We start from the raw sequence: 21,104 nt of genomic DNA on the forward strand, positions 1-21,104 counted from the left end.
ATAGGCCTCTATCACTTACAGAATATGATCTACCTCTGCCAAGAGAAGAGAACTGGGCAGAGACAGCTGTGACAGTATGCAGGTCTGACCAGAACCTGAGCTAGGCTCCAAACCTGGGGTAGGGTGTAGGAGGGAGATGGAGGAGGTTAAATACAAGAGGATAAGCTGGAGTAGACCTTTATCATTGTTCTAGCATGCCTGTAGTTCATATGAGGAACTGGTCTATAAATCCCCTAGTGGGCAATCACAACACCACTTTATTCTCAACCAATGAATCATGGAATCATGCAATGACCTGCAGGTAGCAATTCATGCACCTCCTCAGTTGCTTATGACATACCTTCAAAACAGTTCTCATGCTCATTTCCCAAACCATTGCAGCCCCAAATCTGCTATAAAATTCACCGCAACTTGGGATAGAAAGCGTTGTGTTTTACAGCTGGGCCCTGGCCATTTACATACAGTGATGAGGGACAGAGAAGGCATAGCTCATTAAAAGCAGTTGTTTCGTTGAGACAACCACTTCAACAACAAGAAAATAAGTGACAACTGAGACTGTTCACTAAGAAAGATGTCAGGAAGAAAAATGCAACCAATCTTCATCCTTTAATGGGTCACCACTGCACGTTGTAGCTGATCAAGTAATCTTTAGTGATTAAAATATCAGGAACACACAGATCTTTCTAAAATAAGAGCTTAAAAAAAAATCAGTAGGTTTATTGTAGGTCTCCAGAGGGGCACAGTATGAATAAACGGAATGCCTACATCTTGTCTATACAGAATAACCCATTGCTTCAGTTAAAAAGAAGCAGCTAAAGCGCTGAATTTGGTTCATCATGATGTCTTCTTCTGTTTTTTCTTTTCATTTTCTTCCTTCTCTTTTTCAATTTCAGCAACATACTTCTCAATTTCTTCAGGGCTTAGAATCTAAAGAAAGGAAAACAGTAACCTCTAAGATGCCACTTAAGAGACTTTTATCTTATTTAAGTACCTCTGACATGGCAGGAAAGCTAACAGCTATTTCCAGAGACACAGGTACATTGTGCAGACACAACATTCCTTGGCTGCTACTATTAAACAAATATTTGCCAGTGCAGGATGTGAGATGAAGGAGTGGAAGTCAGGGCTGATGCACAACAGTGCTATCAGAGAAATTGGCTACAAAGGGAGAAAAGCTGCCTTTACCTTCAGGGGCTGATCTCTTCTCATAACAGCCAGCTCGATGTTCTTTCCCCCAGACTGCACAACCTGAACAGAAGTTAACACCATTAGGAGTGGGTCCTTTAAACAATTTTAACACCTCTCTTTCAGATCTTTTAGGAAAAACAGCTGTGGAAAAGGAGTACTTCTTTAGCTCCAACCTCTCTATCCTAGCAGTAGGAAAACCTATCCCCAAAAATGAAGTATTCTTTTTGGCATCAACACAGCCTGCTGATGCTTAACTTAAAACCATCACATTTCCACCATCTGAATTTTGACTTAAGCTTTCCTCATCTCAAATTTCAACACAAAGACAAAGCATACTGCATGTGGAGTTTAGTGCATCTTTGGTTCATTTATATTAATTGCAAGAACTGAAGTCTTTTTCCCTCTCATGAGGACTGCAGTTTAAGTTCCTCCATGTAAGTTACAGGCACAGTTTTTTGAAGTACTCTGATTGCATGTAACCCCACACCTATGGCAAACAACAAATGCACTTTTCATAGATGCTTTTGTAATGCTGCCACATGGATGAAGATTTCAGCGTACTCACAATTAAGAAGTCAATCCAAACACAAGGTGAAGAGTGACACAAAGCTCCTGAGGGAGACTCACCTCAAGAAGAGCCTTGATGACAAGCTTAATAGTCAGATCATCTGTTTCGATGGCTTCATCAGTGTAGTTTTTCTCCAGGAATTCACGTACAGATTTAGCTCCTCTGCCAATGGCATTAGCCTGGAATGGATGGGGGTGGGAAGAAGTTTGGAATTAGCAAGGAATGGGAGCTGTACAGTTAGATGATCTGAAACCCTTCTGTGATCACTGTGTGTTTTTCAGGAGATTGAACACAAAATTACTTCCCCCACCACAGAAGGAGTCAGCAGTCAGGCACTCGCATGTACCTGAAAACAAGGTAAAATTTCCCAAGTAGAGCTTAACTGCAGGTAGCCATTCCCTGCAAATGGATTTTTTTCATCTCCTTCTCCATCAATCCCTCTTTAAAGGAGATGGTAACTCTGAAATATTTCATTACACCTCCAGAAGAGGCAGAACCAGCTCACCTTCCAAGCATGGTACGTGCCAGAGGGATCGGTCTGGTACAGCCGGGGGGTTCCATCAAAGTCAAATCCCACGATCAGAGCAGAGATACCAAAAGGTCTGCGACCGTTGCTTTGAGTGTACCTCTGCTCAGAAGGAACAGACATGCATTTCACAAGCAGCTCTACTGTTAGAGCAGAAAGCAGACATTCTGTGTTACAACCAGAAAAGGCATCAGAAATATTTTCAGGAGGCTTTCTCACCCATCTACCTATTAAAGGCAGGATTCCATGCCCTACCAAAGGCCATAAGCCAAGCAACTGAAGCGGTTACTTTACTTTTCAGCCAATCTTCTTAACATCCACTGAAGTTTCCTGCACCACTGTAACTATCAGGGAGAGACTCTTGTCTGCCAGGAGCTGCTGACAGATACTGTATGCCCGGGTGCGGCGCTGTGCTCTGACAAGCACGCTCAGGAGGCTGAGCAGGAGGATGACATCTGAGCACAAAGCCAGTTTTCAGCAACGATCTGCAACAATTCCATGAATGACAAAGCAGGCATCACCTGTGATGGCAGCCGGCTGTGGGAAAGGCAGTGCCACAGCCCTTCTGCTCGCTGCTGTAACACAGCTGCGCATCACACACCACAAGTGACCGTAAGCACGGAGGCCCAACAGCAGCACTGCAAGATTTACTGCTGCTACTTTTAGAGAGATTGAAGCATGCCAGAATGAAATACACAGATGTGAGATTACTGTAAAGGAACAAAGTGAGATTCTGCTTTGACCCGCTAGTAATGAACACAAGCATCACACTACTGTCATCATCACTGTGCTAGCACGTCATAAATAAGACTTTTGCTCATCCCCACTGGTTGCTGAAAATTAGTTCAATATACCAGCAGCAAATGAACAATTTTACCACAGAAGGCAGTTGGGCATATTTTGACCCTGTCATTAATCTTAAATTCATGAATATCAAACTAAGCCTATTAAGTGCTGCATTAATTTGCTCCCCTCTCATCCCTCCCTGCGATGTCTTAGAAGGAAAACCGAAACAGGAAATGCGTCACAGCCATGATGAGAATGAATTAAAGCCACAGATGGGCGGCGTCCCTGATAACATCACCAATGTACTTACACTGCTGTTACAAGCACTAATTAATTTCATCTTTTGAGGAAAGCTGATAATCAATCCTCATGTTCTATTACTACGTTTTTATTTCCAACAACCAGGAGCGTTCTGTTGCTTTCTGCCAGCAGAGCAGGACGCAGCCCATGCACAGCTCCTGCAGCACTGCACAGCAGGACGGATGGACAGAAGGACCCCACACAGCACACCTGCTTCAGGCTGGCGATGTAACGTGTGATGTATTCCACGGTGACCGGATCCTCCACGGTGAGTCTGTGGCTCTGACATTCAACACGAGCTCTGTTTATAACTATTCTGGCATCAGCTGTGAGCCCTGCAATGACAGTGGATTTGCTGTGCTCAGACTCACGTTCACACCATGAGCACAGACAGCTTGTCTTGCTCCAAAAGGCTCACAAGGTCAGTGCCAACAGTAAGGGAAGGAAAGCACACAAGAGTTCACGCTTTCCTAGGTTTGCTGAGCGAGGACATCATTTAAAAGGCAACAGAAATAAGCTAGTGAATCAGAATTACATACATTTTGTTTACAGATTTCATGATTGTCTATTAAATAACATGCAATTTTGAACCAGGTAATCAGAATCCCCCTGAGAGACTGAAAGCATTCAATCTAACTGCAAATTAGCAGAGCTTCAATTCTCACGTACGGTGGCTACATTTCCTTTGACAATACCCCTCTCTATAAATCAGCTTATCTACACAATAAATCTCGTCTAGTTGATGGAACTATAGCAGCATGATGTTAGCTGCTATGTATTATACAAAAAATGGCCAGCAATGCCATCTTCAGCTGGGAGCCTTGTTTCCATTACAGAGCTCTTCTTTAAGCTTGTGAATCCACCTGCACATATCACAATCCCCAGCTGAGGAAGCAAGGCACACTACATCTCAAAAATCAGTACTTTTGCCTGCTCAAATCTCAAATCAGATCTCCTCTTAAAGCATTATGAATACTGATACAAAGAATTACTTACAGGCAGGAGATATCTGCTGACATGTATATATGAGCTCACATATTGTTAAACAGTGTATTTCTATATCTGCGTTGATAATGTTACTTCTCAGTCTTCATCCTCACATTAAACTCAGAGACTTTGTGAATTCTAACCAATATTTCGTCCTCATTTAATCACTGGTTCTCCCTCTATGCCCTATGGACCTATCCACACCTATTTGTAAAAGTAGAAGTAACTGGAAATATGCTCCTTCCCCACAGCCCTCACTCAGTTATATACGCCCTACGAATCCATAACCTCACCCAAAGGCAGTCTAACAACTGCTGCACCAAACCCCAAACTCTGCAGGGATCACATACCTGCAAAAGCCATGCAGACGTTGTCATCCAGGGCGCAGATCTTCCGTACAGTTCTTTCATCCTGAAGTTTTGCCACAGACTTCTTCTCCACGCCGAGAACAACGATGTCCTTCCCTCTGACTCCAACCTTCAATGCATTCAAAGAAAAGAGGGGGGAGGGAAAAAAAAAAGTTAACTTAAGTCCCCTAAAGAGGTTGCAGAATACTGAAATGAGGGCCTGGTGGAGAGAAAAAAAGCCAGCAAAGCAAACGTTATAAACTTCAACTTGAAGTGCTTTGTTTCCTATTATCACAGCCCGGGAGAGGACTGATGTAACAAAAATTGCATTCAATTCCCGAGTGCAGTTTCATCAGCTGCTTTCGCCAATTTAAATCCGTGTGACTCCTAGCAGACATCCCCACCCCTCCTACCAACCGTGTTCTCCAATGCCAGCACTTTCCCGCAGCCACTGCGGCAGGAGCAGCACTAAAGCTGCCACATCAAACACAGGGGCAGCCTGCCGTAGGTCGCTCCCTCGCCGTACCGTAAGAAAAACTCAACGCTATTTGGCACTGCGCCTCGTTACGGAGGGCCGGGGCAGCTGTGCTGCGAGGAGCTCAGCGGTACCAGCGGCGAGGACGGCCGCGTCCGTTGCCGCTCAGCAGCCGATGCGGGCAGTGCCGGCCGCGTGCGCCCAGCCGAAGGCCGGCGGTTTCCTTCCCGGTATCCCTGAAAAGCGATACGTTCTTCCCCGCGTAGTAAAACTCCTCGTCATCAGAACCTCGGCGCAACGCGAACACTGAAGGCAGCGGCTACAAAGCCATTCCCATTCGCCTCTCCTCTTTCTCGTCCGCCGGACACCCGCACAGCACAGAGCAGCACAACACAACACAACACAACACAACACAACACAACACAACACAGCACAGCACAGCACAGCACAGCACAGCACAGCGCTTCAGCAGCGCCGCCCAACCGCGCGGTTCCGCCGACGGCAGCGTCGATTTCGCGGCTCTCCCGTGGCGCCGCCCGGCTCGTGGCGCTCCGTGCGCGCGGACCCGACGCGGGGCCATCGGCGAAGCGGCGGCGCGGCTCCCCGCGGCGCGACGTGCGCAGGGCCTGCCTGCCTTCCTTCCTTCCCTACCGCGCCCGCCCCGGCCCCGCGGCGAGCCCGGAGCCGCCGTTCTCCCCTCGCTCACCGCTGTAGAGCCCTTCTTCACCGCCTCCTGGGCGTACTCCACCTGGAAGAGGTGCCCGTCCGGAGAGAAGACGGTGATGGCCCGGTCGTAGCTCATGGCTGCCGGCCGCGCGCCGCCTCCCTCAAAACAGCACACTCATCCCCCGCCCGCTTCCGGAGTACGCCGACGGCGCCCCCTGCGCTAACTCCGTACGCTGCAGCCGCGAAGCTTCCTCCGCGCTCCTTGCGCGAGGAGCCGGCGTTGCGCAACGAGCGTAGGCGAAGGCGGCCGCGGCGCTCGACGCATTCGGCGTAGATGGCGGCCGCCCTTACGCAGTTGGCGCACCTGGCGGCGGCCGGCGGAGGCAGGGAGATGCCGCTCGGCTGCGACAGGAAACCCGGCGGCAGGGACGCACCATGTGCGGCGGCGGGGAGAGGCGCGGGGCGGCGGGCGGCCGCTCTCCTCCCCTCCCGCAAATCCGCCCCGCAGCCCCCCCGCCCCGAGCTGCCGGCACCGGCCCCGGGCGCAGGGCGGCGTGTGCCTCTCCGGGGCGCGCTGGCCGCCGCTGGGCGCCGGGCTCAGAGCGTACCATGTGCGACACCTCCCCTGCCCGCGCACTGCGGAGAATCCTCGCACGGCAATAGCAGGCAGATAATAACAATATTATTAGAGCCTGGGACCCATATATTATAGGCACATAAAAAAAGCCCACCATGTCGGTTGCCTTTGCTTCTGCTCGCCCGAGAGGCAAAGGGGAGGTGACCCAGCAAACTATCCAGAAGGTAAAAACAGCATGCTTTGTACCGATGGGGTGGACGTGATTCCGTCCGTGCTCCCGCAGCCGTGGAAGGAGGCAGATTGCGGGCGAGCAGGGAAACTCGTGCATGGCCAGGGCTGCAGAGATGGACAGCTGGAGAGAGGTGGGGGAAGGAGGAGGAGGAGGAGGTGGAACAAAGCAAAGGTGTGCAGATCGCTGCAGAGAGAGCCAGAGAAGGGGTACGGAATGAAATCCGCTGGCACGCTGGCTGCTGCTGGTGGGGAAAAGACGGACAATAATGCAGTGGAAAAATGCAATAGCGTTTGCAAATATATGCTTAATTTCTGACGGCATATCAGCAAAAAATAAATTATTGCATTGGCAAGGGTTTTGCGTTTGGAATTTTAGAAGCCAGAGGGAGCAGCGATCAGTGGTGTTTTTCGTCTGCTGTTCCTGTTATTTGTGATGTATTTATTGGTGTGTAATGACAAAGGTCTTGAAGATTTTCTCTGCAGTTGAGCTCTCCACACGGGTCTGGTACAGAAGGGCTCCCAGTTGGGAAGTTATTGTTTCCCATCCCGGAGGGCTGGCAGCAGGGAGTGCAGTGCGTGCACCTGCCAACCCTCCGTCCCTCCCACAAAAGGTAACTGTATAAGGAAGAGGCTGGAGACTCAATAAAGAACATGCATGTTTCACTTTGACCGCTATTTGTCATTTGTACTCGTGCTGATGTGGGTGCGTTCCCCACCACGAAGGCGTTTTGTTCCTGCAGCTCGTGCAGTGCGGTGGCAGGGAGGTGTAGGTGTTGTACGTGGTCGGTCCGTAGATGATGGCCAGTGAGGCAGCGTTGTTGCTAACCCAGCAACGAACGGATCGTCAGTAGGTTTTGCAGCCAAACCATTTTCTAGTGCCAATTTGTGACTTCTAGGGAAAAATCCTCCATGGAAGAATGTTACAGAAGAGAGGTTGGGCAGAACGACCTGCCTGTGAGCCTGAGGAGTGTGACTGAAATCTCAGGCACTATCTGGAAATGAAGCCCATGCTCCTGCAGCACACACGGTGTTGTGAGCAATTAAATTTAAGCCGTGAAATATCCCAGTGGCTTTTTTTTTCCCTCTAACCTCCAGGTTGGCTGGGGGTAGGGCAGAATTTCTAATTCAGAAATTTGTACTTAAAAACACGACTGTATCCATAAGCAGAGGACAGCCAAATATCTTCATTTTGATTTTCAAACACTTTCCTTTTTTTTCATATTGATGAACTTTATGGAAGCTTTGAAATGGTATTTCTTTACCAGCAATGTGTAAAAGCATTCCCTATCTCAGGTGCATTTGTTACTGTGTGACTTCAGGACTGTTTGTCAGTGTTGGTGGGCTGCTGGCAGTGATTTGCTGTTTGCAAAGCACGGTGCTGAGCAGGGGGCTTGTAGGCACAGTGACTGAATGGACGTTCCAGTTCAGTGTAAGAAATGGAGCAGTCAGAGAGGGCACGTGCTGGGCTCGTTACAAATTCCCACTAAAGCCAGATTTTTTGAATATTCTAATGGCATTGAAAAACAAGAGTGTTGTTATTTGTATATGTAATATAAAAGCAGCCTGTTTTTATTTATTAACTCAATAGTCTTTCAAAGCTTGAGTTATTCCAGCAGCACGGACCACCGGAAGATAACTGGTGTGTTGGAAGTCAGAGCTTTTGGCCACACAGCAGTGACGGCGCTGCTTTAAAATGTTCACCAAACAGCGATTTTAGGACAGTGAACTGCATTTTCTTGTGGGTGGCAGAGATCAGAACTCGGGGGCCCTCTGCATCTCAAGGTCAAGGACTGTGCTGTCATGTGTAGATACTTGGTCATATCCCAGAGCAAAGTGCCCAGAACGCCATCTGTGGCTACGGAGAGCAAATGTGGAGTATCACAGAAACTCAGGTCTTTAATACGATTCTCACATGTTGTGATCGTGTTTCTTTTATGCAGATGTTAGATGAAAATCACCACCTAATACAATGTATCATGGATTATCAGAGCAAGGGGAAAACTGCAGAATGTACTCAGTGAGTATGATGAGTTTCGGGCTGTGTTTTTGGAGTCCTTTTTCTCAGGGGCTGTACCATACCAGTGCTGTCCACTGATCAGTGAGAAAGTGCTTGGACTGATTTGTTAGATTTGCTTGTATTACAAACTATATATTGTTCTTGGGATAGAGGGTGTTATTTTTTTCCCCAAAGTATTTGAGAATTTAGTATTTAGAATATTTTTAACAGATTATTAATTCTGGAGAACCATGCTAATGTATTCACCTACTGCTTGGAAATTAAGCTGTTGAAGATTTTGAGCAGTAAAGGTCACCTAACCTTTCTGCAAAGAAGGCAATACTATGGGACTTGTGTGCATTTGGGAGGAGATGACCAAGTTCCACGCTTTTTGTACTCATTTCACAACCTTGGCTTCATATTTGCCAGTTTTACTACTTCCCACACATTTTCCCCTTATCAGAAGAAAAAATCATGCTAAAAAATACTTTCTCTTGCCTTCTTCTCAAACTCTCCAGGTTTGACTCTTCACTTTCCACTGTGGTACATCTGTAGTTTGCTTTTGGATGCCCTCCTGTTCTTCCTTATGAACTTTTCCAGTTCATCGAGAGCTGTGAAGAAGCAGAAATGGTTCAGGTGGTGCTTACTTGAGTAAACACTCCAGTTAAAGCACTCTTGAAAAAATCTTGTTCTTCTCAGCTTGTTGGCAGGGCAAACAGGTTTTGGGTTTTGGAATTTCATTATGAATAGGACCCTGATTAGACAGAGGAAGAATCTGTGGCTAATTGTTAAAGCTGCTGACCCAGTGTCAGTTCTCAAAGAAAGCCTGAGCTCCCAGCTGCACAGTGCACTCCAAGTGCTTGCAAAGAAGCGTGTACTTTACCTCCTGCTTCCCCTGAGTTTACCTGTTGGTAAAATGGGTGTTGAACACACTGTTGAAAAGCACAACAGCACAGTTATAGGGCAGTATGATAACTTTGCTTTGACAGATGTAAAGTGGGCTGATGTAATTTAATAAACTGGAATTTTCCATGTTGTTAACCCTTTCCAAATAAGCTTTGCTCCTTATTCTGTAGATACCAACAAATCTTGCACAGAAACCTCGTTTACTTGGCAACAATAGCAGATTCTAACCAGAATATGCAGTCCTTGCTTCCTGCTGTAAGTACCAATGCTACCACCACATATATTTACTATGGCAGAAGGAAATGTGCTTTGGTATAGATACTGATCACTGTCAGTAAACCTTTTTTTTTTTTAAGTGGTTGTGTAGACCACCAACCAAGTGCAGAGCTACTTCTACTGCATTTAAAATACATTCTTTCAGATATTTGTGTTAATATCTGTCTCAGTGGCCTAATTTCTAAATACTGGAAGTGATGCAGTGTTACATATCTGAACAGGACCCATTTGTTCCAGATTCATTATTCTTTGCTTATTCGTAGTGTATTCTTTACTCAGGAAAAAAAAAAAAAAAAAAGCCACTATTTTATCTCGTTTAGTATTTGGGCATTAGTTTGCTTTTAAAAATTGAGTTATTGCTGAACTGGTTGATTTTAGAAGTATCCAGCATAACACAAAATGCACAATAGCTTTATGCTTGGCAAAGGTCAGTTTGTCAACACTCAGCTGTGTAGTGTTTGTGAAGGCATTTCACCACAGCAGTTACTTTCAGTCCAGTCCAAATGAAATGTATCTAAGTACAAAGGAATAGGCACAGAAGCCAGCCTCTGTTAGAAGCACAGCTTGGAGACCTTTGCTGTGCTGCCTGCTGGCTTCCCCGTGTCATGCTGAATGTCATTCACACATCCTAGTCAAATGAAAAAAGGTTTGCTCAGAAAGCGAGGGAAGCACTTACTTACTTGAGGCAGTTTTTAGTCATGCTTGGTCTAATTTGAGGGTGATTATTTTTCTAAATAAAACCTAACAAAAAATTTGCTTCTCCTCCTTGTTGTTTGCAGCCACCAACGCAAAACATAAACTTGGGCCCAGGAGGAATGACTCAGAGTGCATCCAACCAGTCTCTTCATTCACAGAGCAATCTCAGTGATGCAATCGGGACGGGCCTTCCTCCTTCCTCCCTCATGCAGAGTCAGATTAGCAATGGTGAGCCTTGGTCCCCTTTGTGCTGCTTTGCTGTTGCTTGGCAACAAAATCATTAATGCAGAAAATACTTACAGAGCTGTAAAAGACCTCTCCTCACTCACCTTTCAGGCAGATGGGGATTTCTGGGACAGTTGAAATCATCAGAAAATGGCTACAGTCTGTAATGATGTTGGGTTCTGCGAGGCCTCCAGTCTGCTTAGTAATTCTATAGGAGAAATCAAAAACAGTTTTAAAAATGTCTAATGAGAATCACCAAGATGCCTCCAAGTCTCTAGTTAGAAAAATGATCTATTGCTGTCTTTTTCTCTTGAAGATGGTGGGGCTGCCAGGGTGAAATGGGATCGCTTGCATGACTAACTGCACAACCAAGCCTTTAGATTGCAAAGCTCTTCTAGGATAGATTTCTTTTGGAGAACAAAATGGTGTTACATCAGCCTTTGTCCTCTACAGAAGCTTTCAGGGATCGTACTATGCAGCCAAAGAGTCTGCACAGACATTTTATATGGATAAGACAAATATATACATTTGTCTGTTTCTTTGGTTCTTGCAACTAAAAAGAAACTAACTGAGATTTTTGTTGTTGTTGTTGTTTAGTTTGTGTTAATACTCTATAATATTAATAATCATTTATTGATTTTGTACTTCATGGTTATTTAGTCAGCTCTTGTTTATGTGGGTCTTTCCCAAAGTGAGAGAGAGAGAAAAACAATGTCTATAAATAGAAGTATCTGACTGTAAAATCACAGACCTTGGCAGGAGAACTCAGGAGCAGATGCAAGCAGTGAAATTACTCCTGAGTTTTTAGAAATCTATTTGTGGTCAGGCTGGTAGGACCTCTTGAACAAATGGAGGAGGTACCTACTTTTGTACACTTCCAGCTGTAGAGAGAAATTTATCTGTGCCACCTTTCTGAAAGATTTATTAACTAGTGTAAGTATTATACTAAATCAATCTGAACATTGTTTGTTTGGTTGTTTTTTTTTACTCAGAATCTACATTTTCAGTGTTATTGCTGCTGGTTTTTTGTATTTTCCTTTGCTTCCCAGTTCTTTACAGCAATGTAATGCTCACTAAGAGCCAGCCTGGCAGTCCTGCTGAGTGGCATCACTTGCAGAACAGAGGTAGGCAGGCAGTGCTGGTGCACGCTCACCTCGTGTGCCCCCAAACCAGTGCTAACAGCCTGAGCTGGGCGCTGGGAGCAGCTTACTCTTTGTCCAATGCTCTGCACCTGCACAGTGCCAGGTTGTTAAGAAAGTATCGCTCCACTGGAGGCTGGTCTCAAGACAGAGCTGCTCTTCAAAAGGAAGGTGTGACTGAGAATGCACTAGCCTGCCTCTCCTGGTGTGCTGTGAGTAGCCTAGGTAACAGCAGCAGTGATGGCATGTGCTGCTGCTCTCTGTGAGAATAGAAGCCTCCCATCCCAGGCCTGGGGACACCCACCTGGGTGCCAGCCCCTCCTGCTGCTGTCTCTGTGCCAGCCAGAATTGAGTTAGCACCTTAAGCTATCCGGCACCCAACCCTCATGTATAGATAGGCTTTGAGACTGAGAAATTATTTAACATCAGCCAGTGATTATTGGACAGCATTTTTTTGGAAGTTAGGCATAAGTATGCACAAGCAATTATGAATGTATGGGCTCCAGTTCTTGTGAAAATTTTTCATCTGAAGGAGATGAAAGTCTGTACTGAACAGGTACAGCATTGTTAAAGAGGGGAGGACAAGGAAGAAGACATTAAACTAGTACTTTTTATCCTTTATTGTCCTCACACTAGTCTTTAGAGGAATCATCTCTGCAGGACAGTCACTAGGCAGTACCCTAAATATATGATAATTACCAGCAGTGGCCGCTAGGTCACTAATGATAACTAATGATAATTCTGCCTGTAGGGACAGGTTAAAAATCAACCCACTGAAATTTCAAATAATCCAACAGCCACAAGTTGCTGATTCTTCATGCCATGGCCCTGCAGGCAGAACTCGTAGATTCAGACATCAGCTAAGAGAAGCTCAGCTGCCTCCTGACAGAATGGGGTCCAACTGGGAATCCTCACTGTTCAGAAATCATGAATGAGGCCTTTCAAAGAAAAACTCAGCTCCCTTAGATTCACAAGAGTATGAAAGAGATTCAATGCTTTGTATTTGCCTTATTGTTCTAGTATTTTTATTTAAATACATTGGGTCATGCTGTCGTATTTTCCCTTACAACCATGAATTAGCCAAACTTTTTTTTTGGGGGGGAGGACTTTAAAGAAAGCCCAGAGTCTCACGTTTTCCCATGCTAACAGGGCAAGATTTACTGTGAGCTTTACTGTGAGCCCAGTTTCTTTCACTCAGTATCTGCAGATGCCATTCAAACACCACATGGTTTTGTGTTTGTGCAAAAACAAGTATCAGCTTTAGAAGATACCCAAAACTCTCACAAAACACAGAGCTGGACCTCTGTAGCAGTATGTGTATCTCTGGTTCTGCAGATTTCAGTAGAAATAGCTCTGTTTGTTTGCTATTAGAAATGCTGCTTGCTTCTCTCCGTGAGAGGAAAATATAATAATCAGCAGCAACTCTTCTGCTTTTGATGACTAGAAATATCATTAGGAGTAGTTAATGAGGTTTGCAGTAGGAGAATTAAACATTTTTTCAGAGGCTGTAGATACGCTTAATAACCAGATTGAAATATCATTATCTAGACATTGCAATATAATTTTGTCTCTTCTAGGGATCCTGCTTGTCTTCCATTCTACCTAAATTAATTTGATAGACAACAATACACAGCTGAATTTAGATAGGCAACAATACATGCTATCATAATTTCTACAGTATCAATACACAGTGAAAACAACTTTCCAAAACTCATTCAAACTATTTACAACAACTAATAACAAAAATCAGGACCAGATTTTCCTTATTTTTTTGTTATCCAATAACAACAGAATTAAAAAACAAAAAACAAAAACAAAAACAAAGCAGCACACTGGCAGGTAAGCAGAATGCTACTCACATACTCACAGTGCTAGGGCAGAGATGGAGCAGCCCAGTAATTATGGACAGTGATACTGCACACGTACTGTAACCAGTGGTTATGATGGCCACTTGCAAAATATGTCTTCAGAAAGTCTGAGGCTGTTTCAGTCAAACTTCCAGAAAGGGAAAGACAAGCTTGTCCTCTTGGTCCTCTGAGGGGAGGCCCCCTAGTGCTTTTTAAGCCTGAGTCACAAAGTGCAGTTGGTTGGAGGGGAGATGAATGAATGAATGCAGCAATGTGCAGAGTTTATCAGCCACCATTGTGCCTTCCTATTGTCACCATCTGTGTGAATGGGGTTAACAGCAGGACAGGAGGAAGGAAAGAATTTCAGAAGGCTGGGATATTTCCAGAGTCTGTGTATTTTCTGAAGTATCTGACACTGCTGGCATTTGAGAATTTCACTGCCTGCAAGATATGTGGAAGCCTGTGAGGAACTGGTTATAGGCCACAGCTGCTGATTTTTCCCTGCAATTCTTACAGCTAGATTTGGCAGGCAGGAAGAGAAACACCGCTCTGACTTTGCAGGAAGCAGTTTTGTCTGTCAGTAACAGAGAATTTTAATACTGAGGATTTTTTTGTTTTGTTTTGCCTTACCGTATTTTAGAAAGGCCGTGAGGGCTTTAATGTTCAGTGTACATTGCTGATAATAGCACAGATTTTCTTGTTGCTCTCTTTAATTTTTCTAGGTCCTAATCACGTGCCTATGCAGCAGTCAGGCCAGAACACAATGCCCACAACCTCTCTGAGTATGAGTGTCAGCAGTCATGGAACTGGGCCTGGTTATAGCCATACAGTGCCTGCATCTCAGAATGTGCCAATGCAAGGCCAGGGGTCGATAGGCAATTATGTCTCTCGAACAAACATCAACATGCAGTCTAATCCAGGTAAAGTTCCTCTTCCTCCTTCTGGGCCAACTCGACGTTTCAGTGACCTCAGAGGTTTACCACACGTGAATGTGTTCTGTAAATATTTTCTGTAAACAGGGACAGACATGCAAGAAGAAAAGCTTTAGGATGTCTCTGAATGTGTCCGGCTGCAGAACAGTTTCAGACCTGTTTTAACTGACGTTGACTTGTCACGGTTAACAACAAGGGGTGGAAAACAGTTAAAAGAGTGGCAGCCTCTCTGATAGGCCCTGGCAGCAAATCTCACAGCTGTGGGAGGGATTGGAAAGCACCTTTATCCTATCTGAAGGAGCCTGCCAGCCAGAGTATTGCACATTTATCATTTATACATTACTGCTACATTTTTATGATTTTATTGTGATACTTAACACTGCTTGAAGGGCATTGAGAGAGACTAGCAGACAGCTCTGAATTTGTCTCTTGACCAGTAAAAATGATTGCTGCTGAGTATTGAATGGGTTGTCCAATGTTAGTTCTCTCAGAAATATAGGGGGCAAATCAATCCTAGGATGTCAGTTTATTTAAACTGTATAATCATTGGATATATAATGAGATGGGATTAGAAAAAAATAATTGATTAGAGAACAAATAGAGCAATGAATGAGTCAGAAAGAACTGGGAACAAATATCAGTTTTTATTTCTTTAATCCTACTGCAGTAATGATTGCATTCTTTTTAAATCAACTAGCAGAAATCAAAGTTAGATGTGTTGTCAAATTTGTGACTGAAACAAATGGCAAGAACTGACTGTGTAATAGCATCCTTGTTGGATTACACTGAAGAAGAGCTCAATGTATAAAGTAGGAAAACATCTCCCCCTGTGGAAAATTCATAGAATGACCAGGATTTTAGTAATTTAGTTGAACGTTTTAACTTGCTACCAAAGAGACTAGGGAGACAACCATCATATCCCTTTATAAAACAGATTTTCCATGTACATTGCAGTCTCCATGATGCACCAGCAAGCAGCAACGTCACATTACAACTCGGCACAAGGAGGGAGCCAGCATTACCAGGGGCAGTCCTCCATTGCCATGATGAGTCAGAGCAACCAGGGCAACAGCATGATGGGTCAGCGACCAATGGGGCCCTACAGAGCTTCACAGCAAGGTGAGATCTGTGATGAGCTTACTGCTGGTGGTAGTAGTAGTTCCATGAGATCACCCTGTGGGGTAGGCAGGACAACAAGATTTCCAAGTCACTTTTATGCATTAGGAATCCCATATGGAAAGAAAGGAAATCTGAAATGCTGGAAGTACCATGACAATCAGAAGAACTTTAATCTCTTTTCAAGTTTATTTAACTATTTCAGGTATTTAGAAATAATTCTGTCTAAAAGAGACAGAAAAGAAAAGATGAACAATTTGATATACAGCTCACTGAAGTAACTGGAAACCTTTTCATTTCTTTTGAATGGTATTGGATCAGCCGTAAAATGGCACAATTAACAAGGAACTCATTTCTGCAAACAAGATAGAGTGTGCCAGCAATTAATAGGAAAAATTAGGCCAAAGCAAGGAAAACACCAGAAGAATACCACCATGCTCTAACACCTCTCTGGAAAAAGTTCTAAGAGGTAACAAAGCTGCTAGACTGATTCTAATATAAACTGAATTTTGCTAAGAAACAAATTAATACACTAATTGAAATATATTTAACTCTAACTATGTTCATGAGCATGGAATACATTCCTGTGCTTTCTAATATCTCAGATTAGTAGATCTACATCACCATTACTTTTGGTATTGCCATACAAGAGAGTGGTTTTAGGACTTCTATTACTGACAGTTGCATAATTTCAATTTCAACTAGCTTTGTTTTCTAAAAGTACAAAGTTGTTTCCTTTTCCCAGTGAGCAAAACATCTTTGAAACTGCTCTCAACATATATAGCCTGTTTACTTATCAAGATGTAAATACTGTTCTCTTAAAAAAAAAAAAAAGAAGATAAGAACAAACATCATTCAGTTGTCCATGGGCTCAGTGTGCTCTCTCATCTTTGCTTGCAGGTTCCTCACAGCAGTACATGGGTCAGGAGGAATATTACAGTGAACAGTACAGTCATGGACAAGGCTCATCAGAACCTATGAATCAGCAATATTATCCAGATGGTAATTCCTCTGTACTGTTGTCACTGTAGTGCTGATACAGTGTAGACCAGCACGACTGCCACATCCAAAGTCATGGCAAACACATTAGGATTTGTTTCCACTTTAAGTGTTAGAACATTCTAATCCCTCTGCCTGGAAGCAGCATACAGACACGTACATATTAGTGCACACTGCTATCAAACTGCTTCATAAAGGGCATGAAGCCGAGTTTGGATTAGTATATGCTAGTGATTTATCTGTAGGTGTAACTTCCTTGCTACATACTCAACCTCCTGTCTTAGGTTGGGTTATTTTCTCTTAGCCCCATTTTTATGCATAAGCAACTTCGTAATGTATGTATTCAACAGCATATATATATAGTTATATTAACAATGTATCTGTTAAATCTTTGCAATTTCTTACAGGACATGGTGATTATGCCTATCAGCAGTCATCCTATACTGAGCAGAGCTACGACAGGTCATTTGATGACTCTACACAACACTATTATGAAGGAGGTAGGAAAATATCAGGAATCTTTGTAACCCTTTAGCCCCCTAAAATACTAAGGAAACAGCATGCTTATGGAAATGTAAAGTATGACTTGCACTGCACACATTACTGAACTGCTACTTAGCTATTATTTAAGTGTCCAGGAGACAAAATTTAGGTATTATACCACTGCTATACCAACACCATTATCATGCTGTGTATGCAGCATGTCAGTACCTGTATGGTGAGGTAGTTACGCAGTGCAGCCTTGAGGGATCATTGCTAGCTTCTGCATAGTCTCATGTTCATTAAAAAAAAATTATCCTCAGGTGTAGCTAAGATAGAATTTCACTCTGTTTTGTTAGGAATGGAAATTCCATTGTAGTTGTTTTTAAAAATCAGTAACAACTAAATGTGTTGTCTTTCTGGGATGTATGAATAAACATCGTTATCTGGATCAAAATACACTGGGAGGGCTTTTTGAGAAACCAACTGTTTACCCTGGCACCCTTTTCTTTATGGTTCTGCCTTTTTCTTCTGAAACACTTTAGCAGAAAAAAACCCTTTGGGGAGCAGGTTGCTTATTCACTGGTTTAATGATGTGTATAAATAAACGACTCCCTCCCATTCAAAAGAACTAAAAATCACTAGAGAAATAAACTCATCATGACTGGTGAAATGCAAACATCTGTTTCCGAGAAGAGTGCCTGTCTATGAGCTCCAGCTCAAGGCTCCTCACTAGAGATGGAACAGAGGAAGATCTGCTACAAGCATAACCACACTGTGTCAATTTTTCCCACTTTAGGAAATTCTCAGTACAGCCAGCAGCAGGCAGGATACCAACAGGGAGCTGCACAACAGCAAACATACTCCCAGCAGCAATACCCGAATCAACAAAGTTACCCAGGACAACAGCAAGGATATGGTAAAGCTGCCACTGGTCAAGTATTTGCAGTACTTAATCTTGATGCTTCCATTCCTCACCTAAACTATGCTAAACTATTTTATTGATTAACCTTGGTCATGCACAGACTACAACTAGCCAAACAGCTTAGCATGAAAAGAGATTGGGCAGTAACATCCATTAACATAGCACTGCATTCCAAACTGTTATGTTAGCATCCCATTGCTTTCTTTCTTGATAACTTGAGAAAGTTATAAAGTACTCGTGCCTCATGTTGACTGGGAGGTGTTGGTAGAAGGTCACTGCATGGATTCTCATGCCTCCTACACATCTAATAGTTTTGCAACTGACATAAAAACAATTCAGACAATCCAAACTGCCATCAACAATCCAGAGAACCACTACTCCTTTGCAACATCATGCAAAGGTTTTAATCCTTGGTGAGGAAACAAGGTGAAAAGAAAAAATGTGGAAGTGATTTGAACATACAGCTAACACTGTCACAGGGCTTTGGAACCTTTCTGGTTGCCAGAGCAAGGTTCCTCACTGTCATCAAACCAGGTGTGAACTGTTCACTGGTCAATTGCAGGCATCCTTGGTCTCTGGAAGAAAGAAACCATTTCAGGTTAATCATTACAAAAAACAGGGGCTGGAGAAAACAAGGATATTCTAAATACTAGTTTCAAGGCAAGGGACTGCCTTGCAGTATATACTCGCTAACCTTTCTTACCCTCACGCTTTACATTTTGCTAACCATAAGAACTCCCTGTAACAAATGGACTCCTATTAATAAATATATATAATAAATGTCTCCTCAGGTCCTGCACAAGGAGCATCTTCACAGTATTCCAGCTACCAACAGGGACAGGGGCAGCAATATGGGAGTTACAGAGCTTCTCAGACAGGACCATCCGCTCAGCAGCAGAGGCCATATGGCTACGAGCAGGTAAATTGTCTAAATTTCTGCTATAAAAAAGCAGATTTAGCTGTTAGCTCTGCACGTAAATCTATCTGGTATTTTGGTGCAGACATATTGAGTGGATCTTTCAGAATTTATAAACCAGCAGAAAATTAACTCTCTGTTTATAAATCTCTGATATATTATTCTCCAACATTTATATTTCTCTCTCTCTCTCTTTTTTTCCCCTAGGGACAATATGGAAATTACCAGCAATAAAAGAATATGATCCTGTGTCAGATTCATTTCAATAGTATTTCCATCTTTTGAACTGGATGTACCGGCAGTTTTGATTAATTGTAATATGTTGGTTACCCCTTAGCACAAAGCAGCGTCTGTATGTGAACAGTGTTCATTTCATGCTGGATATGAAGCAGTGCACTACTGGTAACAAGACAATGCTTTAATGGTTTGATATTTGGTGCTGTGTATAGTACTGTATGTTGATACAACGCAGAAGTTTTTAATTTTTCCCCAATTCTTGATGTTTCTAAATAGCTTTAGGATCATTTGATCACAGTTGTGCCCCATTCTGACAAAATGCCAGGTTATTCTGCACTCTAACTAAATACGAAGCCATTCAGTCATATCTCAGTCCAGGAAAGTGTCCTATGGTAGGTTATCAACCTTTTTAAAACTAAATGCATTGCAGGTTACCTGCCAGCCCCTGAAATCCATTCACTTCTTAAGCATAAGGGAAAGATTTCATTCCTTATATGAAGACAGTTCCATGCTATAAAAATAAAACTGCAATTTCTGCAGTACCTACTGGGCAAACTACCCAGGTCTTATCATTCAATAATCTGCGTAACTCTATTATTTCTGTTGTAAAAGATACAGAAAGATGATCAAAACCTATATTCAAGGAAATGCTAATCACTAGTGGCACCTTTTTTATATCCACGTAAATGAAGGTATTTCTGTCATGGAAAGAAAAACAGAAAGAAGTTCAGAGATCTGCAGTGTCATCCTACTAGATGTCAGTATTGCTTCACGTGGTGCTGAGAAAACATCTGGCAAACTTTCAGTCTTAAATATGCTACTCCAAATTTTATAACTTGCACATATATTTTCATGCCAAATTCCACAGGCAGGTGGCTGGCATCCTTCTTTATTTCTGATTCTCCCATAGCCCTTACTGAAAATTTCCATCAAGAATTATAAGCATAAATATTGTCTTTTTTATTATTATTATTGTTGTTGACTGTATTTATGCTTCTTTACAGTATTTTTTTCTCTTTAGCTTAACAGAAATAGTTCAGAAATAAAGTGGGGGTTTTTTGTGTTTGTTTTTTTTTTTTTTTTTTTTGTGGCAGAAAAGCAACCAAATTCAGCTTTGATTGTGAAACAATATTATGCATATAGAGGGGGAATTATTAATGGGATCAACTGGTGAGAGAATACATATAGAGGGAGAATCTAGAAATATGAACTAGAGGTATGTAAAAGCCAGTATGAGCATCTGAAGTCACTTCCATTCAGTTTTATATGTCCCTATAGAGTGTTGAATAAAGCGCTTATGAAGTGCTTCTGTAACTGACAAATGAAATAACACATTCAGATTTCTCTGTGGTGAGAGTAGTATGGTTATAATCAATGAGCAGTTTTTAATAGGAGATTAATTGGAAATTTATGCTGTAAATTTACCTTTTGCTGTAGGATTTTTGTTTGTTTAAACTGGTATACTTGCAGGATTTTGAGTTCTACCACTTTGTGTTTTGAAAAACCAAGACCACAGTAAAACAAAAGATCTCTCACATCAGTTTGTCTATTCCTGTAGAGAAGTCTTTAAGTGGACAGTTTGCTATGGGATGTTGTCCAAGCACTGCCCTTGCAACATTAATGCTTTCATTACTGATAAAACAGAAGGCGTTTTCAGCCTGTCCTCATTTCATGCATCTTTCCTGCTGGTGTTTTCATACAAATAAGTACTCTCAAATATCAAGGAATGGAAAGGAAGTAGGTTTGTTTTCTTTACGCTATAT

At 43.0% G+C, this 21,104-nt stretch overlaps 2 protein-coding genes across 2 annotated transcripts; one reads left to right on the forward strand and one right to left on the reverse strand.

Moving 5' to 3' along the window:
• Window positions 1–689: 689 nt before the first annotated feature.
• On the reverse strand, window positions 690–6,068 carry PSMA7 (proteasome 20S subunit alpha 7). The gene is made up of 7 exons (XM_085241694.1): window positions 5,884–6,068; window positions 4,706–4,832; window positions 3,579–3,703; window positions 2,262–2,384; window positions 1,816–1,935; window positions 1,186–1,248; window positions 690–927 (listed from the first exon to the last, which is right to left on the reverse strand). Exons 1-7 carry the CDS (start codon window positions 5,977–5,979, stop codon window positions 835–837), a joined length of 747 nt encoding a protein of 248 aa, XP_085097820.1. The 5' UTR covers window positions 5,980–6,068; the 3' UTR covers window positions 690–834.
• A 149-nt stretch (window positions 6,069–6,217) lies between these two features.
• On the forward strand, window positions 6,218–21,013 carry SS18L1 (SS18L1 subunit of BAF chromatin remodeling complex). Its single transcript, XM_085241693.1, has 11 exons — window positions 6,218–6,644; window positions 8,592–8,668; window positions 9,724–9,808; window positions 10,609–10,753; window positions 14,459–14,656; window positions 15,623–15,787; window positions 16,685–16,786; window positions 17,191–17,283; window positions 18,063–18,182; window positions 18,980–19,107; window positions 19,312–21,013. The coding sequence occupies exons 1-11, from the start codon at window positions 6,576–6,578 to the stop codon at window positions 19,336–19,338; spliced, it is 1,209 nt and encodes a 402-aa protein (XP_085097819.1). The 5' UTR covers window positions 6,218–6,575; the 3' UTR covers window positions 19,339–21,013.
• Window positions 21,014–21,104: the final 91 nt, after the last annotated feature.

The sequence above is a fragment of the Meleagris gallopavo genome, chromosome 22 (genome assembly GCF_905368555.1).
Source record: "Meleagris gallopavo chromosome 22, MGAL_WU_HG_1.1, whole genome shotgun sequence".
Taxonomy (NCBI): domain Eukaryota; kingdom Metazoa; phylum Chordata; class Aves; order Galliformes; family Phasianidae; genus Meleagris; species Meleagris gallopavo.